The 19791-nt window shown below is 50.8% G+C and overlaps 1 protein-coding gene and 1 non-coding gene across 3 annotated transcripts; both read right to left on the bottom strand.

Moving 5' to 3' along the window:
- Window positions 1–1572: 1572 nt before the first annotated feature.
- TRNAK-CUU (transfer RNA lysine (anticodon CUU)) lies at window positions 1573–1645 on the bottom strand. Its single transcript has one exon. It is a non-coding gene; the product is annotated as a tRNA-Lys (tRNA).
- A 1924-nt stretch (window positions 1646–3569) lies between these two features.
- USP11 (ubiquitin specific peptidase 11) lies at window positions 3570–19760 on the bottom strand. 2 transcript variants are annotated; one of them, XM_040469075.1, is made up of 21 exons: window positions 19462–19760; window positions 11871–11980; window positions 11537–11667; window positions 11140–11257; window positions 10607–10752; window positions 10424–10485; window positions 10199–10298; window positions 9648–9821; window positions 9398–9556; window positions 8841–9065; window positions 8620–8703; window positions 8419–8513; window positions 7251–7457; window positions 6674–6726; window positions 6247–6504; window positions 6102–6172; window positions 5791–5903; window positions 4635–4784; window positions 4421–4536; window positions 4182–4270; window positions 3570–4091 (listed from the first exon to the last, which is right to left on the bottom strand). In XM_040469075.1, the coding sequence occupies exons 1-21, from the start codon at window positions 19605–19607 to the stop codon at window positions 3954–3956; spliced, it is 2745 nt and encodes a 914-aa protein (XP_040325009.1). In that variant the 5' UTR covers window positions 19608–19760; the 3' UTR covers window positions 3570–3953. The 2 variants fall into 2 exon arrangements, with proteins under 2 accessions (XP_040325009.1, XP_040325010.1); XM_040469076.1 differs by having other exon boundaries at window positions 6262–6504; window positions 19462–19759.
- Window positions 19761–19791: the final 31 nt, after the last annotated feature.

Raw genomic sequence — 19791 nt, 5'->3', positions numbered from 1 at the left:
GCTCAGTCGGTTAAGTGTCCGACTTTGGCTCAGGTCATGAGCTCACCGGTTGTGAGTTCGAGCCCCGCATCGGGCTCTGTGCTGATAGCCCAGAGCCTGGAGCCTGTTTTGGATTCTGTGTCTCCCTCTCTCTCTGCCCCTTCCCTGCTTGTGTTCTCTCTCTCTCTCTCTCTCTCTCTCTCTCTCTCTCAAAAATAAAATAAACGTTAACAATTAAAAAAAAAAGAAAAATACACTAGATGGGATTAACAGCACATTAGGCATTGCAGAAGAAAATATTAATCACCTCGAAGGCACAGCAATAGAAACCACCGAAAATGAGACACATGGGTGTGCCTTGGCTGGCTCACTGGGTAGAGCACGCAACTCTTGATCTTAGGGTCATGAGTTCAAGCCCCACATCAGGCAGAGAGGTTACATACATACATACATAAGATTTTCTATATGAAAAAGGGAAAGAAAAAAGCATCCAACTTCGGCTCAGGTCATGATCTCAGGGTTCATGAGTTCGAGCCCTGTGTCGGGCTCTGTGTTGACAGCTCAGAGCCTGGAGCCTGCTTCGGATTCTGTGTCTCCCTCCCTCTCTGCCCTTCCCCCACTTATGCTCTGTCTCTCTCTCTCAAAAATAAACAAACATTAAAAAAAAATTTTTAATGAAAATTGCATCAGTGAAAGAGAAGAGAGAAGGGAACTTCAGAAAAAAACATTTGAAGAAATACTGGCCAAAATGTTTCCAGATTTGACAGGCACTAGAAATCCAGAGATCCAAGGATCTCAAAGAAACCCAAACACAAGAGGGGCGCCTGGGTGGCGCAGTCGGTTAAGCGTCCGACTTCAGCCAGGTCACGATCTCGCGGTCTGTGAGTTCGAGCCCCGCGTCGGGCTCTGGGCTGATGGCTCGGAGCCTGGGGCCTGTTTCCGATTCTGTGTCTCCCTCTCTCTCTGCCCCTCCCCTGTTCATGCTCTGTCTCTCTCTGTCCCAAAAATAAATAAACGTTGAAAAAAAAAAATTTAAAAAAAAAAAAAAAAAAAAAGGAAACCCAAAAACAAGAAACGTGAAGAAACTACGCTAAGGCCCATCATAATCAAACTGCTCCAAACCAGGGCTAAAGAGAAAATCTTCAAAGCAGCCAGGGGCAAAAAGGACACGCTAGGTACACAGGCACAAGGAAAAAGATGGCAGACAGCGGAGTAAGGTCTTTAAAGTACTGAAAGAACTAGAAACTGTACCTAGAATTCTATACCCACGAAAACCTGTTTCAAAAAAATAAGGTGAGGGGCGCCTGGGTGGCTCAGTCAGTTAGGTGAGCGTCCCACTCTTGATTTCGGCTCAGGTCATGATGTCACGGTTTGTGACATCAAGCCCTGCATCAGGCTCTGCGCTGACAGTGTGGAACCTGCTTGGGATTCTCTCTCTCTCCCTGTCTCTTTCTGCCCCTCCCCTGCTCTCTCTCTCTTTCTCTCTCTCTCTCTCTTAAACTAAACGAACTATGGTAAGTTGGCATGGTAAATATATTCAACTCCTTTTCTTGTTATTTAAATCTTTTTGTTTTCAATTTTAAGTAGGCTCCATGCCCAACGTGGGACTTGAACTCACAACCCTGAGATTAAGAGTCGCATGCTCTACCGGCTGAGCCAGCCAGGCACCCTTATTTAAGTCTCTTGAAGGCAACTGACTGCTTAAAGAAAAAAAAAACACAATGCATCTTGGGGTGTATAACACATGCAAAAGTAAAATGCGCGGTAACAACATAAAGGCTGAGCAGGGAGAAATGGACACACTATGGAAAAGTTCTTATATTAAATGCAAAGTGGGATCCATCACTTGAGGGTAGACTTTGCTATGTTAAACATGTATACTATAAACCATATACATCAACACACACACACACACATACCCCAAGCAGAATTGACAGAACAAACCATGTCAGAGCTCTGGAAAACAGAGGATTCCAGGGACACTTTAACTTCTATCCATTATATGTTCTATTTATTTAAGCTCTATGCCCATCTTGGGGCTTGAACTCACAACCCCAGCATCAAGAGTCACATGCCCTACCAACTGAGCCACCCAGGCGCCCCTGACCCCTGAGAATTCGTTTTTTTAATTTTTTTTTTAAAGTTTATCTTTTTTTGAGAGAGAGAGAGAGAGAGAGCGAGCATGAGCAGGGGTGGGGCAGGATGCCCAACCACCTGAGCCACCCAGGCACCCCTCACTTCTTCCTGATTCTTATGCATGGTGTCGTTTCAAGACAGTTTTGGTTAAATCTGGGAAATTATTTGAAACGGATTCACTTTAGGAGGGCTTTGTCCAGGACTGATTATGCATAGGTAAGGACGTCTTCCAGTACGGAAAGCCCATTCTGAGCCAGGTCTTTATGCCTGCTTCCCCATCTGCAAAACGGGGTCATCGTGTTCAAATCACACGGTGTCCGTGAGGATTAAAGGACAACATTTTTGAGTTCCCGTATCCGGTCATACCCAGAACTAGTTATTTGTTTTTGCCTAAGTCAGGTCGAGTCGGGTTCCTCACAGCGACTACCTTGATTCTCGCTGGTGTCGACAGCGCAACTGGGAGGTCTGCGGGTGGTAATGCCGAGCGACCCTTGCCAGGGCGGGTGTTGAGGCGGTTACTGTGGGAATGGTCCATTGAGCGGCACCCGTGCAGGTCCCTCCCTTGGTGTGAAGGGCTTGGGGCTTTTGTTTAAGTCCACATACCACACATCCGTCCACACCGCCCCACCCCACAGCCCAGTCCACAGCTGCTCCTTAGAGTAGAGGAGCCGGTTCTTAGAGGAGATGGCGGGCGCCTGAGGGGGGAGGGGCCAGGTGGGGGGCGTCCCATGTTTAAGAGGTATCTGTCTCCCCAGACACGCCATGCTGCTCCCATTCTGGGGCACGGTGTTCCACGTCCCTCTTTGGGTGCGGCCGGAGGGCCCCTGCCTGGTGGGGGAGCTGCGGTCATGGTGGGGCGCGGGGAGGCTGAGTGGAGGGACAACAGAGACAAGGCACGTTTGGGTTAGCTGATCTGGGTCAGGTGTGCCACCTCTGTGGTTCTCGGAAGACACTGCTGGGGAGGGTCTGCGGTCTGGTCAGTATCTCTGTGTCCAAAAGCACACACTGGCCCAAACGGATGCCCATGTGTTCTAGGTGCGCCTTTCCCACAGGCCGCGTCCAGAGATTTCGGTCTCGCATCCAGAGAGGTCAAACGCCCCCCTCCAGGGACCAACACCAGCGTGACTAACCACGCGTGCCAATTCCTGACAGCCTGAACGATGACTCGAGCTGTGCCTCAGTTTCCCCATCTGAAACCGGAGCCGACAAGCCCCGCCCGCCCCGAATCCGGTGTGAGGACTGTGAGTCAGTGTGTGAAACGCCCTGGGAAACACTGGGCGTGCGGCTGGTGCTGGGAATCGTGCGTGGCGTCCAGATGGTGCCGAAAACTCCCCCAAAGTCGTGCGCGACACGCGGTCAGAGCATCACTCGTCACACCCCCCGCACCCAGCGAGCACGCGTCAGCACACAGACACCCGGCTGGCACTTGGTACGCAGCAAGAAAAGCACATTGCCACGGAACACACTGGCACTTTATATATACACGGCAGAAGGTACAGGGTCTCGATAAGAAAATACACTCTGTGTTCAGGTGCACCCCACCACCACCCCCTCGAAACACCCCAGGTGGAGGACGGAGGGAAGGGGACAACCATAAATAGAGAATAGAAGGGAAGGTTACTGCTCTAAGGGGCAAACACAGGCGGGGGAAACACGGCCGGGGCGAGACACCACCTCTTCTTCCCCGGGAGAGAGCAATATAGCGGCACAGGAGAACAGCAGCCACGACTAAAGCCTGCGACACCTGGCACGGGGCACCTAACATGGGGCTGGGGGGCGTGGGCGGGAAGGAAGAGAGCAGAGATGGCTTCCTTCCCTGTGGCGGGGCCGGGGGCCCCTCAGTTTACATCCATGAACTCAGAGTTGCGTGGGGAACCGCAGGCAGGGGACGCTGGGGGGTCATGTAAGCCGGGCTGGGGCTGCTGGCGACGTGCCACATCCTGGCGTTGGTAGAAGAGGACATAGGCTGCCTTGGACTGTGGGGAGAGGACAGGTGTCGGCAGGGACCCGGGGCGTGGTGGGGGGGCGGGGGAGGAGCGAGGAGGGAAGGAGGAGGGAGGGCACACCTCGATCTGATTCTCGGTTACGGGCGACACGCTGTTGTCGTCAAAGTAGTGCCACTGGCCGCTGTCCTTGTTGCAGGCAAACGTCGTGTCTGTAAGAGAGGGGCGCCGTCCGCACCTGCCCTGCCTCCCCGAAGAGCTTCCCGGGTCCACCGCCCACCCCTGCTCACTTATCTTAGTCGCACGCTGCGGACATCCTGCCCCCCGACCCCAGGCAAGCCCTGCCACAGCCCCGCACATACAGTGTCCGTCACGCAGGCCCCCGTAATGGTTGGAAACCGCGATGAGATCGTATTTGTACAGCTCCGGAGCCGACTCGTTCTGCGGCTTGATGACAAACTCGGAGAAGTCCAGGTCCCTGTGGGGGAGGACAGGGTCACTCCCAGAACGCCTCTTCCCCTCTCCCTGTGCCTCCCCCCTAAGCCTTCCTGCCCAGGCCAAGGCCCCAGCCCAGACCGGATGGGAAACTCCACAAGGGTATCCAGCTTCTCGCGGGAGAACTTGGTGTAAGAGAAGCGCTTCAGGTGGATAATCAGAGTCTCAGGCAGCATCCACAGGTCCAGCTTCTTGGTGGCCAGCTGGTGCCGCTTGCAGGTGGGACAGTACCTACAAACACAAGAGCACAAGTAGGCACGTGCGCGCACGCGCGTGCACACACACGCTAAATGAGCACCTACTGCATACTTTTTGTACCGCGTGGCCCCCACAGGCCACGTCTGGTCCACAGAGATGCTGCCTGGCCCTTCCTTCCGGCCCGCCCGTCACTCTAGCCTGCCGTCTTCACATCATACAATCCTGTCATTCGTCGGGCTCTTACGCTAGTGTGCGCTTTTATTTGGTTTCTGGTCTGTGGGACGTTCGTCTCATTCTAGAGCCTGTGTCCCTCTAACTTCTCCGAGTCACCCATTCGCTCACTCGCCAGGTGTCTGCTGACAGCCTGCTGCTGAGTCCTTTGGCCGCTACTTTGTATTTCTGTTCCCTTCCTGCTCCACGGAGATGCCCCTCTAATGTTTGAGACTGGCTTCATCTTTTTGGTTGTCCCTTTATGTTTTGTTTGCTTATTCTCCAAGGATCTACTGAGTGCCTCCTGCACCCCCCACACCATTATGATCGTGAGAATAGACACACAGCAAAAACTTAAGATCAAAAGTCTTCATTCTCGAGGGTCTACTCCAACGGAGAAGACAAATCATGACACAAAAGGGGATCTAGGATATGACGTCAGGCGGTGTTATGGAACCGCAAAGAAAGTGATGCTGGCCTAGGCAGAAACAGAGTGGGGAGGGAGCGGGGTGGGGGGCAGAGGCACGGGCTGGGGGGCCTGGCTCCTAACAGGGTAGTAAGAGATCTCTGATGAACTGACATTCGGTCGGAGACCTGAGCAAAGTGAAGGGGTCAGGTCCCGCAGCTATAACTGGGGGGAGAGCACTCCCTCCCGGGAGAAGGAACAGCCAGGCAAAGGCTCTGACGTGCGACTAAGCCTGGGTATTGGGGGTCAGAGTGGCAGGAGGGCCGGAGTGAGGGGCGAAGGATGAACATTTACAGGCAGGAGGCATCTGGGCAGGTCACACCCCCCTACTACGTCCCCAGAGGCCCCGTTCTGGCCGCTCACCAGGGGTTTTCCTTCTCCAGAGTCTCCACGGTGGTGAACAGCTCAATGCACTCCTGCAGCCGCACCGGCGCCTTCTTCAGCACGTACCCCACGCAGTCGTGCTTCACGTAGCCCTGGGCCAGGGGAGCGGGCGACGGGTGAAGGGGACGGGAGGTGGAAGACACGTGCCCGTGGCTAAGGGCATGGACTCTGAGGCCCTGGGAGCTCTGTGGTCACGACTTGGAGGAATTTGGGGGAGGGAGGCGTGGGTGTGAAGGGTTGCGGGGACGCAAGCGGAAAGTGGTCCCTCCCACCCCTGGGATCTCGTTTACCTCGGCCTCCACCTCGTCATAGTAACGCTTCTTCATCTCTGGCTCCCAGTCGATGGCGATGTACGGCTGGGCTGGGGGCGAGGGGAGGTGGTCATGGGCCCTGCTGCCAAGGAAACCCCCTCCCGCATCCCCCACCCTGGCTCACAGCTGAAGGAGACACCATGGGTATCCTCGTTGAAGGTTGAGCGGTCGCTGGTCCCGTTGGAGTTCACCGTCTGCAGGGTGAACAAGTGCTTGCGCCGTGCCCTCTGGGGCCAGTGAGATGGTCCAGGGGAGTTGTCCACAGGGGCGCGGCTCCCGCCTGCCACTCCAGAGCTAGGCCCTGCCTGCTCCGGCCCGGACTCCTGGGAGCTGCCCCCAGCCACGCGTCCGGGCTTGGGGATGCTGTCCTTGTCCTCCATATCTGCCAGGACGGGGTAGGGCAGCAGACGGGTCCGTGTGAGCCCGGGTGCCGGAGCGGTAAGGCGCATCCAGACGGAAATACCCCAGACCCCCCAGCCACTGACCCTGCCTCGTGCCCGGCCTGTACAGACCCTTACCCTTGTCGATCCTGTCTCCTGCCTCTTCCTCACCTTTCTCGTCCCCGTCGTCTTCGTCATCCGAGCTGGGTCTGGTCACGTAGCGCCTGCCAAGAGAGCAGAGGAGACTCTGGAGGAAGGGCACGAAGGCAGGCAGGCCAGGGCCCAGGATTCCACTTCGCTTATGATGGGAAACCACCGGCAGGCCCACACACAAGCAGTTGTTCGTGGCGAGCCCAGATGGGCTCAGGAGAGGATACAGAAACGCCCGAAGAGGCGGCTCGACAAGGTGGTTGCCTGCCTAAGGACTCTAGATTTTAGGCACAATGGAAATCTACCAGTGAGGACACAAATCACCACGCCTCTCCAAGGAGAGAGTAATGAAGTACCAAAATTGTGTGTATTTTGTCCATTTTGTTGACCCCCGTTATCTCGAACACCCAGGAGAGACTGTGGCAGAGCCAGAGGTTTACACGAAGAGGAAAAGAAAAAAACCTAAGAGTTGCTCTCTGGCCACGTTAAACTTAGCTGTCTCCTGCAAGTGGCAAGGGGCTGGCAACTCTGAACAGCTCAACACCCGGTTCTGAGTTCAGACCCCACCTTCCCCCTGCCCCCCAAAAGGCAGACTCACGAGAGGCGGTACAGCAGGATGTGATACAGGGCATCCCAGGAGAGGCGGTCACGGGGCACCGACACCAGGAGTGGGTGCCCGAAGAGCATCAGGCCGTAGTAGGAGTTGTTGTAATCCCGGGCTGGCGTGCGCTCCCGCAGGTAGATGGGGAGCACCACGTCCTCTCTCGAGTTGTCACCAATAGCAGACCTGCCCGACACCTCGTATCTGTCGGGGGGTGAACATGAGGCCACACCTGATCAGGACTCTCAAGAGGGGCCCGTGGGGGTGCCTGGGTGTGGCTCAGGTGGTTGAGCGTCTGACTTCAGCCCAGGTCATGACCTCACGGTTCGTGGGTTCGAGCCCTGCGGCAGGCTCTGGGCTGACAGCTTGGAGCCTGGAGCCTGTTTCAGCTTCTGTGTCTCCCTCTCTCTCTGCCCCTCCCCTGCATTCGTGTGTGCTCGCTCTCTCTCAAAAATAAACATTAAAAAAAAAAAAAAACAGGGGCCTGGGGACTCTGCCCCAAGTGCTCCCACCACTCACCCCTAATAGCCTGAAAATATTTTTTAAAGAGCCACCCAGTGTTTTGTGCTTTACAAACTGTCAGATGACACAGCACTTTGTTGGTGAGACGGTTTATAAAGCACTCTGGCGTTATGAAAGTGCTGAGGAGGCTAACAAAATTTTAGTAACGAAGGGATCTAAAACCGTTTTCTTTTGTTGGCAAACACTCCTTGGTTAAAAAAGACCTTTTCTACTCCTGACCCCCTTTCTATTTCAGTGACCCAGAGATTTCAGATTTGTTCTGAGTGCTCTTATGCTCAGAAAGTGTCTTAGGTGCTCCCTGTTTCAAGCATCACTTGTGGCTTCCGAGGACCGCAATGTGACTGCAGTGTAACAAACGCAGATCAAGCGTGAGGTACTACTCAGTGACTGCTGAACAGAACACAGAATAACGAAGAAAACAGGAACCTCCATCGCATCACAAGGAAGAAAATACCCAAGAACAACCCGGATAAGGACCTGTCGTTCACCCTGCTGACGGCCCAAGCCTCCCGGCCTGCTAAAGCACGTGGCCAAAGCCCTGCACAAGGCAGGTGCCCTGCAAGTCAGGCCAATGGGGGACAGGGAAGTTGGTTAAAGAGGAGATTCCTGGGGAACCCCTAGCTCCCCTGGTGCCCTCACTCACATGAAGATATCATCTCGGTCCAAGATGCTGCTCAGAGACTCCTCCAGCTGGTAGATCTTATAGAAACGGTGACTGAAGACATCGGCCACCATCATCTGGGAATGGAAATGCAGACAGGAGGCCGGGCAGCCGACAAGGTCATCCCAGGCCCTCACCTCCCTGCCCCTAAATCCCACCCTCCCTGCGCCTGCAGAGCCTCACCCTTTCTGGCGACACGCCGGTGTGTTTGGCCAGAGCCACACACAGATCCGAGATCTTGCCTTTCTTGGGGACCACGAGCCGGTGCTGAGGGAGAAACGGCACCCACGGAAGAGCAGAAGGGCGTGTGGGGAGTTAGTGAGGGCAGCGTCAAGGTGTGGCGGGGTCATCAAACAAACTGGCTACTCGGCCCGTTATGTCCCCGCGTCACCGTTACCCCGTACCTGCTCTGGCTTGCGGCGAGGGTCCATGGAGACAAAGAAGACCTCCATGACCCTCTTGTGGCTGACAGGCAGAGGAACACTGAGGTAGCAGAAGGGGTCGAAGGTCACAGACACATTGCCACAATCGGGGCACACCAGCGTGGACTTGAAGAGACCGTGGAAGGTGTCCACAATCACAGAATCGTTCCGCCGTTTGTGGTTCTGCCAGGCCTCCTGAGCCACCTCCTGTTGACAGTGTCATGGAGGGTGGCAAGGCTTGCCCGGGGCAGGGGAAACCATAGTTTGGGGTGGATGTGCATGCGGGTGAGGTCAAGGTTAGCGCCATGGCGAAGTCCAGAGACAGAGTTACAGCTAGAGCCATCTGGAGGCTGTGCCCAGTCAGGCTGCGGCTTATATAGCCTTATTTAACTCTGGGCTGGAGCCAAGGCTGGGACTGGGCTTGGAGAGGTGGTCAGGCGGGGGGTGGGATACCCCAGGGAGGCCAGAGAATCCCTGAAGCAGAGGCCCTGGAGGTTTTAACGGGGCTCTCAGGATGGGGGTCTCTGACGACTGCCTACCTGATCTGGCCGGCCAGCCGCGTCGCACAGCTCCACATATTCCTTCTTCTTGACACGATTGAGGTCCTCATGCAGCCCATCCAGGAGGAATGACAGCAGCTCCTGTGAGTCGTGCTGCTGGTAGCCCAGAAACTGGGACGCGAAGTGGCCGACCTTGGTCTGAGAAGATGGGGCAGGGCCGTCAGAGCGAGAGGGAGTCAGGAGCGGGGGTTGGGGGGGCGGGCAGGGGCAGCCTGGGGCCGAGTCACACCTTGAACACATGGGGCACGATGGACCGGTGGTGGCCGGACCAGGCCTGCTTCACCAGGTCTGCGTAGGCCTCTGCGATCTCCCCCTTCATGCCCAATGGGTTGCAGAAGTTGAGTTCCTCCAGGTAGCGGTTTTTGAGGAAGTAGTCGGTGAGCTGCGGCACGTTGCTGAGGCACTGTAGGACACAGGGCCCGGGAGAAGGAGGCAGAGGAAAGGAGGGAGGAGCGACCACGGTGGAGACAGAGAGAAGGAAGAGAGGAGGAAGGAGAGAGAAGGGCCAGGGAGGTGGGGAAGAGAAGGTAGCAGCATTTCAAGGGAGGGAAGAATATGGCGACAAAGGAGGGACCAAAGTAGGGGCCAGCGGAGGGAGAGGGTACTAATGCTCGGGGGAGGACTGTGGGCACGTCAAGTCAGACTTGTGGGGCCCCAGCTTGCAACCTGACCCGTTGCCCTGCAGCCTGCCCCCCCCCCCCGCCCCCCGGCCCCCGCCAAATCCTGGTCACTTGCAGCCCACCCCTGTGGCTCTGCCAGACACAGGCCTAATCGCCCAACCTGCAGGGCCGAGTTCATGAAGCACGTGTTGCCCAGGTTGGTGAGACCACAGATGCCTGGCTGGCCCTGGAATTCTTCATCCTCCTCCAATGCAGTGTTCCTGGGGTGGGTGAGAATCTCTTATCAGCCAAGGGCCAGTGACGTGCAGGTGAAATGGGCTCATGAGCTCAGCCATTCTACCTGCCGTGGGACCCCACCCCGGGCCAGACCCCCCGCTGGGCTTACACGGCCTGTTGCTGGGCACTGGGCCAAGTGCCGTCCTTGTTTCGGGTCTCCATGATGATCAACTGGGTTGAGAAAGAGAAAGAAAAGCAGGACAGGCCTTCACGGAGGGTCTGCGGGCACCGAGCCCTCACTTGCCCCAACCCGAGCACTGCCGGTGAGCAGAAAGGCCCTCCCCACCCTTACCTGCCCAGTCTGGAGGGCAGCCTCGAGCAGCGTGACGCGGGTGTTGCACAACCTCTCAAAAGAGCCCTCCGTGTTCTTGATCCACAGCCTTGTCTCTTCCTGGGGATTCACCAGAAATTGCTCTCGGGCGGTGCGCAAAACTAGGTCTGTGGAGGGTAATGGAGCACGTTCGAGGTCTTCCTGGAACCCCGAATGACCCATCTCAGCACCACACCCTGACTCCTCCTCACAGACCCTGCACACTCGGTCAATACCTTGTGTCCTCGAGGGGTCTCCAAATGACTGATCCACACTCAGGACTTGAGACCCCCAGCCAGTATCGTCTGGCGTACCATCTAAGTCACTGGGACGCGGCTCGCATACCCTGAGGACTCCAGGGCACTCGCTCAGGGCCTCTGCCCAACTTGACGGATACCTTCTTGGTCCTCTGAAGTCTGACCAATGCCTTCTCAGTCTGTCACAGCCAAACCCCACGCATTCTTAGATCCCTGACCTGTGGGCACGCCCACTCACGCCGCAGCCCTCAGACTCACCAACGGAATCTGTATGGCTGAATTGAGCCGTGTAAGGTGTGTCCATATCACTGTGCTGGACAAGCAGCAGTTCTAGTGGATACACCTCGATCTTCTGGACGCCGAGCAGCTCCACGACCTGGAAGGTGGAAAGGTGCAGACACAGGTGTCCCCACACAGCACACACACACAGACACAGGCAGGGTGACCTCGGAGATGGGAGGAGCGCGCCCAACAGAGGAGTGCACACTCGGGACACACCGAGATACCTGAGGGCAGAGGAGTGCAGACAAGGTGTATCCACACAGCGCGCGCGCGCGCGCACACACACACGGGTCTAGACCCCTCTTGGGTCTACAAGGACTTTCTCCTACCCTGACCCCCAAGAATCTCCCGAGCATCTCCCCATCCGCCGTACCTTGCGTTCAATGGGGGGCTGGCCATGCTCTAGACCATACCAGTTGACCAGGCAATGCCAAGCAGCCGCTGGGAGCAGCACATAGTCCTCACTTTCCACTAGTCCCCTCTTGAGGCGCCAGTTTACCTGGTCTGCAGGGGGAGGGGTGTCAGGGGGAGGCAGCAAAGGAAGAATCAGGGAAGGAAAGTGGTAAGTCACTCTGGCCATCTCACCAATGACGTCCCTTGAACGGAGAGCTTTCTGATTATTGGCAGGGACGGAGGGGACAAGAAACTCTTGTTTCCCAGCCCAGGGCTGGGCTGCAGGGGGGAGGGAAGAGGGAGGGGCCTGGTACCTTCAAAGAGGTCAGCATTATTGATGCAGCCAGGGAAGGCGGTGGAGTCCTTGTCTCCTCCCTGCACATACACTTCCCACTGCTTGTACCAGTGCTGCTCCACGAGGAACCTGCACAAGACACGGAACACGAGTGATGCACGTTTACCCGGGCTTAGCGGTACCAGGTCCCATGGATATTAGACCAGAAAGATCAACACACCGGAAGTCAAGATGCCAAGTTTCACGTACACCTACAACTGATACGTCGTGTGTTGATTCTATCAACAGAAAAAGGAAATTCCTCCCAGAATTCAACATGGAAGATAAAAGTTTCACCATCATATAAAAATAATTAGAAGCAAAATTTATTCAGTGAAACCCAGATTTGGATGGATTACCTACCTGCTTAGGATACTAAAAGATTCCATTAAAAACAGAAAAGGGCAAAAATAAATAAATAAATAAATTAATTAATTAAAAAAAAAAAAAACAGAAAAGGGCAAAACCCAAAACAAACTACAAATCCATACTCAGTGCCAGGAAATATGAGGTTTTATTATAGAATAATTAGGCTGAAAATTATGTTATTTACAGCTAATTTTATAAGGCTTTAACCATTCATTAAGTGTGGAGTGTTTGTAAAGGACAGATAAACAGAGGATAAGAAATAATCACTAAATTCTGGAAACCTGCTCAGAAATTAAGAAGAATGTAAACTGCTAAAAGAATCAGGTTTTCCTTCAAAAACTACATATCACCATTTTTCACCATTTTTGTGTTTAGGATTTATTTTGGCTTTATAACAGATTTCTTTGTTTTAATGTTTATTTATTTTTGAGAGAGAGAGCGAGAGCGAGTGCACAAGCAGGGGAGGGGCAGAGAGAGGGGGGAACAGTGGATCCAAAGCGGGCGCAGCACTGACAGTAGAGTCCGAAGTGGGGCTTGAACTCACAAACTGCAAGATCATGACCTGAGCCAAAGTCAGGTACTTAACTGACCGAGCCACCCAGGAACCCCTGTAATAGATTTCTAAGCTTATAGTGACTAGCTCGTCCTTTTTTAAAAATTGTGGTAAGTGTACAGCTGGCCCAGCTCTCTTTTTAAAAGAGAAACTGTTGTTATCACTACACCTATGATAAACATTTAGGACTGCTGAAGCCTGCCTGTGTAAAATGTCATGAGCGATTCTCAAGTCTGGAAAAGACAACCTAGAGTAAATGCTAACTGAATGTTTAGCAGTTAACTGTTCCGACCCCAGGGCTTGGACCTCAAAGCTTACATACACGGACACACAACCCTGGTCCCACGCTCACCCACAAACCCACGCTGCTATGGGATTTTTGACACATAAAAAGGCTGTCTCAAATAGGCACTTTTTAAAATATTACAAAATTGATGCAAAACATCTAACACTGTATTGATTCGTTTTCCACCAATTTAACCCTATACACGGGATTCTTTAAAATGGCAACTTTCCTGCGCTTATGAAAGGATGAGGGAGGTGGGAAAATGGAGGGCTAGCAAAACCTTGCAATAGTCACAAGTCACCTGAACAGGCACACGTTTCTGTGCGATTTCATTGTTTTTGCTACACCGACCCCCACAGACCTGCACATCTCACTCATGCCAGGAACGCGCACCCCCCACCCCCGCCCCAGTGGCTCATGCCACAAACCTCCCACTGCTATTCTGGAATACCCCATCACTGGCCCTACCCCTCCACCACTCACACCTGTAAACCCGCCGCCCCCCAACCCCCGCGGCTTTCACTGCCTCCACAGACGGTCTATGAGGTTAATTTCTTTGGAAAAGATCCATGCAAAGGGATCTTGACTGTTCTTTAAGAGCTCTTTAAGGAGAATTAACATTAAAATCGCTCTGTGCATACACCTGAAACTAACATAACACTGTGTTTCAACTATACTTCTATTAAAAAAAAATCACTCTGCAGTGGTAAGCAAAACCCCCATACCTGACGACATCCTGGATTTCTAAAGGTTTCACAGAAGACCGAAGCTTTATGCCAATTTTAACAAAATAAGACTATCTCGCTTCTTCAATTCAAGGACACTTTACAAATGTTTAACATCTCTGAAACTGGGATGCCTCATAATCTGTCAGCCCAGATGGCAGTCATGACAGAGTTGCCACTGTCTGATGGGAAGGTACCCACAATGTTATATTCACCCCTAGGTAGTGGATTCAGGAGGATGCTATACGTGTTGGAAATTTCAATTCTCTAATTTCTTGCTGCTAGTATCTAGAAATACAACCCATCTTGCTAAAGTCACATTTATTTGTGTTTCCTCAAATTTTTTGAAGTGATTATGAAATAGATGCTTATGGGAAAAAATTTAGTTACGAAACAATATTTTCTGTCCTCTGGTTTTCTCGTGTCTGGAGAAAAGGAAATTAGTCATTTTGGTTAAGACAGCAATTTACCTAACAGGTTAATTACACTAGATACAATAATTACACAGAGAGGGACGCCTGGGTGGCTCCGTCGGTGAAGCGTCAGACTCTTGATTTCGGCTCAGGTGGCAATCTCTGGGTTGTGAGATGGAACCCAAAGTCGGGCTTTGCCCTGAGCATGGAGCCTGCTTAAGATTCTCTCTCTCCCCCTCCCTCTCCCCTGCTTGTGCTCTCTCTCAAAAAATATGGATATAAATTAAGAGAGGATTTCCTACTTGTTTATTAAAAGCTTTCTTATGCAGATGGGAAATGTAATACTACGTTGTTCTAAGTTTATTATTTATGTGTCTGTGCAAGCCTAAATAGATGTACATAATGGCATATAAATTAATCCTTTAACCACACGCTGTTACATGAATGACATACCAAAGGAGAAAAATTAGAATTTGGGCCTTTTCTGTAAAATGACATTTTTTTTAAATTAAAACTTTTATTTTATCTATCCTGGGGGGGAGGGGCAGAGACTCCCACGCAGGCTCTGCAATGGCAACGCAGACCCCGATGCGGGGCTCAAACTTATGTATGAACCGTGAGATCATGACCTGAGCTGAAACCAAGAGTCAGGTGCTTAACTGACTGAGCCACCCAGGCACCCCTGTAAAATGACATTATTTTATGCCCAGATTAGAAGTTCCTTTTGTATCACCAAATTATTAACTCTTGGTGTATTCTGACATTCTCTTAACTCATTTAAAAAATACTTTAGCTCATTTTTAGAAGAGATCCCTTACTTAAAAAAACGTTAAGCTTCTAATAATCTTTGTTACTCATCACTGCAGTTTTTACAAAGTTGACTCTAAGTATTTTTTTTGTCCTCACTTCAATTTATATCTTTTCTTTTCTAACAACTATTCTTGATTTGTCTTTGCCAAATTCAGAATAATAATGTTGTTAAAATGTTCTTTTATGGCTAAACTGTCTCTGGGACATAACACAAAGATTTGCTCCTTTGCCCTATGAAAGGAATGACAACAGGTATAATTAGGTTTAATTAAAATTCTCCAAGTTTCAATGACCCTAACATTTTTATAAAAGTTCTTTCATTTTCCAAACTTAGTATTTTTTAAATTTTATTAAGTTTGTTATTTTAATTCTAGTGTAGTTAACATACAGCATTATATAAGTTTCAGGTGTACAATACGGTGATTCAACAATTCTATACGACTCAGTGCTCATGATGATAAGTGTCCTCTTCAGCAAAGAGTATTTTTAAAAACGACAAATCGAAAAATATATCTTCGGGGCGCCTGGGTGGCGCAGTCGGTTAAGCGTCCGACTTCAGCCAGGTCACGATCTCCCGGTCCGTGGGTTCGAGGCCCGCGTCGGGCTCTGGGCTGATGGCTCAGAGCCTGGAGCCTGTTTCTGATTCTGTGTCTCCCTCTCTCTCTGCCCCTCCCCCGTTCATGCTCTGTCTCTCTCTGTCCCAAAAAAAATAAATAAACGTTAAAAAAAAAAATTAAAAAAAAAAAGAAAAATATATCTTCCTAGCTTATAATTATGTTAATTATAGTTAGGCACGCTAATATACCTATCTTTTGATAACTGCATACTTTTCAAGCTAAAAAGCATACTCCTGTTCAAGCAACAAAGACTGGTACAGTAAGTGTCTACCAAAAGATTCGCCACTCCAGGATTGTAAATGCCCAAACCCTTTCCCCCTGGTTCATGAAAAGTCTGAACAAGTACTAGAGGCACGGACTCAATGAAAAGGGAATTACCAGAGGCCTATTGTTTATTTCAGTCTTTCATTAGCTCCAGAAGTCAAGGCACAGCCACATTGTTTAAGAGCTACAGCAGCAATCACCAACCAAACGCGTGAAGAAGCACTGATCTAGTTCGAGGGTCTTCATTAAACTTAATGGTCCCTTGGGCCGTGCAGACTTGTCCATTGACAGAAAACCCTCAACATTTCTAGGCTAAGTCCTTAACCTCTAACAGAACACTATTACTTGCCCTTCACACATCACTATCCATTCCGCAACACTCAACCCAGCCACACTCCTTCCTTTACCTGAACAAAGAGCCCATTCCTTGCCTGCTTAACTGTTAGACTACCCACACCCTGCACAGACCTTCTAGAGACTCTCAGCTCTCCCTGATTTAATTATGTTTGCAGGTGGTTCATCCTCAAAAAGAAAAGTTGGAATTTGCCAAGGAAGCTATACTATCATAAATTTGAATTTACTCTTAGAATATAAGTTTCTATGGAGAAATCAAATCGGTTCAGATAGCCAAATTAATTAATTGCCCTTGCCCAGATCTGCCAGCTGACAAAACGGCACAAAATATTAATAATGGTATTAGATATATGATTTGGGGATTATTCCATGACTCTGAAATGCTTTACACATAAATTTCCTGACCACTACAGCAAATCTCTGTAAAATGAACGGCACATTAAAGAACTTTGAGATGCTTTGCTCTTACCTAAATAGATAAACATTTAAAAAATGGAGTTAAGGAAAAATGCTTCATGATATCAGCCACAATAGCAGAGATAAACTGGCTTCAATACTGAACCACCATTTGGTGGGGGGTAATTTTTTTTTTATGGACAGGATGTAATTTTTAAAATCCACATAAAATTAACCATTTTCAAGTGATCAGTTTAGTGGCATTTAGTACATACACACTATTGTCCAGCCACACCTCTACCTAGTTCCAAAACACTTTCAACACCCCAAAAGGAAACCCACACATGGGGGGGGGGTGTGGAATTTAAAGGGTACTGTCAGAAGGAAGCTGTAAAGGCAGGATGCAGCAGGAACCAAAGTCCCCACGCCTTTCTGAACACATCCAAATGAACTATAAAAAACATTCCAGTTACTGTTTATTCTCAGGATGAAATGAGGCTTTTGCTTGCTGGAGAGCTATAGCGTAAGGGTTAAGAAAAAAAAGATTTCGTATTCTCTATTTGGGGAATCTCAACTTGTCTCTGTACTCTCCAGCAACAGGGATATACATTCACTAGCACTGTGATTAAAGAACTCTGCAAAATGAGCAAACCTCACTTAGAAAAACCCTCAGGTGTGACCATGCTTGCTATGTTTGAGGAATATCCAATATGGCCGGATGGAGAGAGTGAGGGGGTGGGGGGCAGGAATCAGAAGCGAAATCAGAAAAGCAATCAGAGCTGGGGACCAGCCTCGCTGCAAGTCACTGTAAGAATTTCTGCATTTACACTGCAGGAGAGGGGAAGCTACTGAAACGTTTTTGAGGAATAGATGGGCATAAATAGGTTTTTAAAAGAATTACTGTGTACGGAAAGAGAAAAATAGTTCCTTCACAGCGAACAAACAAGGCAGATACCACCTTCACCGAATGATCAAGGCTAACGTCACCAATGACGTCATGTGGATACCATATACCACCTGATATGATGCGAAGGGCACAAGGTACGCATCCAGTACGATTTCATATATATCCTCCTAAAATAAAAGCTCAGACCACAAATACGATTTAGGAGTGCATACAGAAGTGGAAAACGTTGACAAATTTAAAAATTCACGGTAATAGTTTCCTGTGGCACACAGGAAGGGGGATTTTCATCTGGGAAGGGCACAGGATTTCTTAAGGTAACGGTCTGAATCTTAATCTGAATAGTGAATTCACAAATTTTTGTTTTATTATTCTTTTTTTTTTTTTACTTTGAAACAGACTTGAGGAAAAAAAATGCAAAAACAGTTTTTATAGAGAATTCCCATATGCCCTTCATCCAGATTCCCCAAATGTAACATTTTCACCATTTGCCCAATCATTGTTTCTTTAAATACATCTTTACATACACTAGTTTTTTTCCCAGCCTTTGCGAGTAAACGGCTTACACGATGGTTTAAATATTTCGATACGTATGCCCTTAAAAAAAAAAAAATACTCCCTTTCATAACCACAATACAGTCATCCAAAGCAAGAAATGATCAGTACTAATAGCTAATCTGCAAACCTCAGTCAAATTTCGCCAATTTTCCCATTAACATCTTTTACAGTAAAAAAGAGAAAATTAATTTTATGGGGAAAAAAACCCCTGATTTCTGAGTAATTTATTTTTTCTGCTCCGGGAACCAATCCAGGATCACACTTTGCATTTAGTTATCATGACTCTTTAAATCCCATTAATTCCTTCAATCTGGAACAGTTCTTCATCCTTTGTCTTTCACGACCTTGAAATTTTTTAGGACCACAGGCCGTTTACTTTTACAGAATGTCCATCAATCTGGGCTACGTAAACGCTTTCTGCAACCGTTTTAGGTCTTACGTATTTCACAATTTAACAAATGAGATGCAACTCGGCGAGCAAGAAATTAAACCCAGAAACAGTACATTACATGCACTGGTAAGCCAAGAAATCAGTAAAACAAACCGATTTATCAAGATACGCACATTTTTCTAAATAGCTATTTCTCCGGATTACAAAAACAAGACAGTACTAAGACAGAAAACAAATGTAACATCGAAGGCCCCTCCCGTGCCAATCACCTGCACTTTCTCCCGTCCTGGGAAGAGGGCCTCGGCCAGAGGCAAAAACCTCGCCGCGTCACAAACTTTGCTCATTCGCAGGCGCCATTTTCTGCTTCACAGGCACCACCTCCCCTCTGCAGTCTTTCCTCGGCCTCAGGACACGCCCCTCGGCCCACGTCACAAGCCTCGTTCCCAGGCGCCAGCTCCCTCACCGCGCAGGCTCCGACTTTCTTCCCCCCCCGGCCCCCCCCGCCCACAGCCCTAAGGTTTGGATTCCGCTCTCCCGCCTGACGTCACCCGCTCTGCCTAACTCTCAGACGCCGCCAAAAAACCGCACGCCGCCCCAGCCGCCAGAAGCTACTTTAAGCCATGGAGACCACACCCCCCAAGGCCCCGCCGCCAACACCGCCCCCTTCCCAGGTTCCGAGTTCCACCTCGCAGGCCCGGCTCCACACCCACGGCCGTTTCCTCTCAGGCCCCTCCCCTGCCTCCCCACAACAAACCCTCTCCGGTTCTCAGGCCTCAGGCGCCACCGTGCAGGCCCCGCCTCTTTCCCAGACAAGGCGATCCACTCTCAGGCACTTCCCCGCCCCCATGGCAAGTACTCGCCACGTCCCCCACCGCCGCCAACGCCCCCCACCGTCCCTTCTGCGGAGGCTCCGCTTGCAGCCCTGCCTCACCAGCTTTCCCCGGCCCGCAACGGACGATCTCGCCCACTCTCCTTATTCTCGATCTGGAGCCACTGGCTCTCCAGGCCCGGCACCGCTTCGTGTTGTGGCTCTTGGTCCTCGGCCGCAGCCGCTACATTCGCTGCGACCGCCGCCATCACCGTTCGCCCTCCTCTCCCAACCACCGCAGCTGGAGATAGGAAGAGGCCCCTCAACTGCCACTTCCGGATTCTGGTCCCGGAAACGGAAACAGAGCCCCCCAAATAGCCGGGGGTCTACTGCCATCTTGGAAAGGGACCCCGCGCTCGGACGCGTGGAGTGGCTAGGCGGGCATCGGGACTG

Source organism: Herpailurus yagouaroundi, unplaced genomic scaffold (genome assembly GCF_014898765.1).
Source record: "Herpailurus yagouaroundi ecotype Mexico unplaced genomic scaffold, PumYag 67793, whole genome shotgun sequence".
Taxonomy (NCBI): domain Eukaryota; kingdom Metazoa; phylum Chordata; class Mammalia; order Carnivora; family Felidae; genus Herpailurus; species Herpailurus yagouaroundi.
The sequence above is the reverse complement of the archived record's forward strand: the minus strand, read 5'-3'. Positions and strand labels throughout refer to the sequence as shown.

Coding starts and splice junctions, on each gene's coding strand:
- USP11 (XM_040469075.1), bottom strand. CDS start 19,607: ATGGCGGCGGTCGCAGCGAATGTAGCGGCTGCGGCCGAGGACCAAGAG. Junction 9,066..9,397: donor CGGCTGGCCGGCCAGATCAG/GTAGGCAGTCGT, acceptor CACTGTCAACAG/GAGGTGGCTCAGGAGGCCTG. Junction 7,458..8,418: donor GACCGAGATGATATCTTCAT/GTGAGTGAGGGC, acceptor ACCCCCCGACAG/ATACGAGGTGTCGGGCAGGT.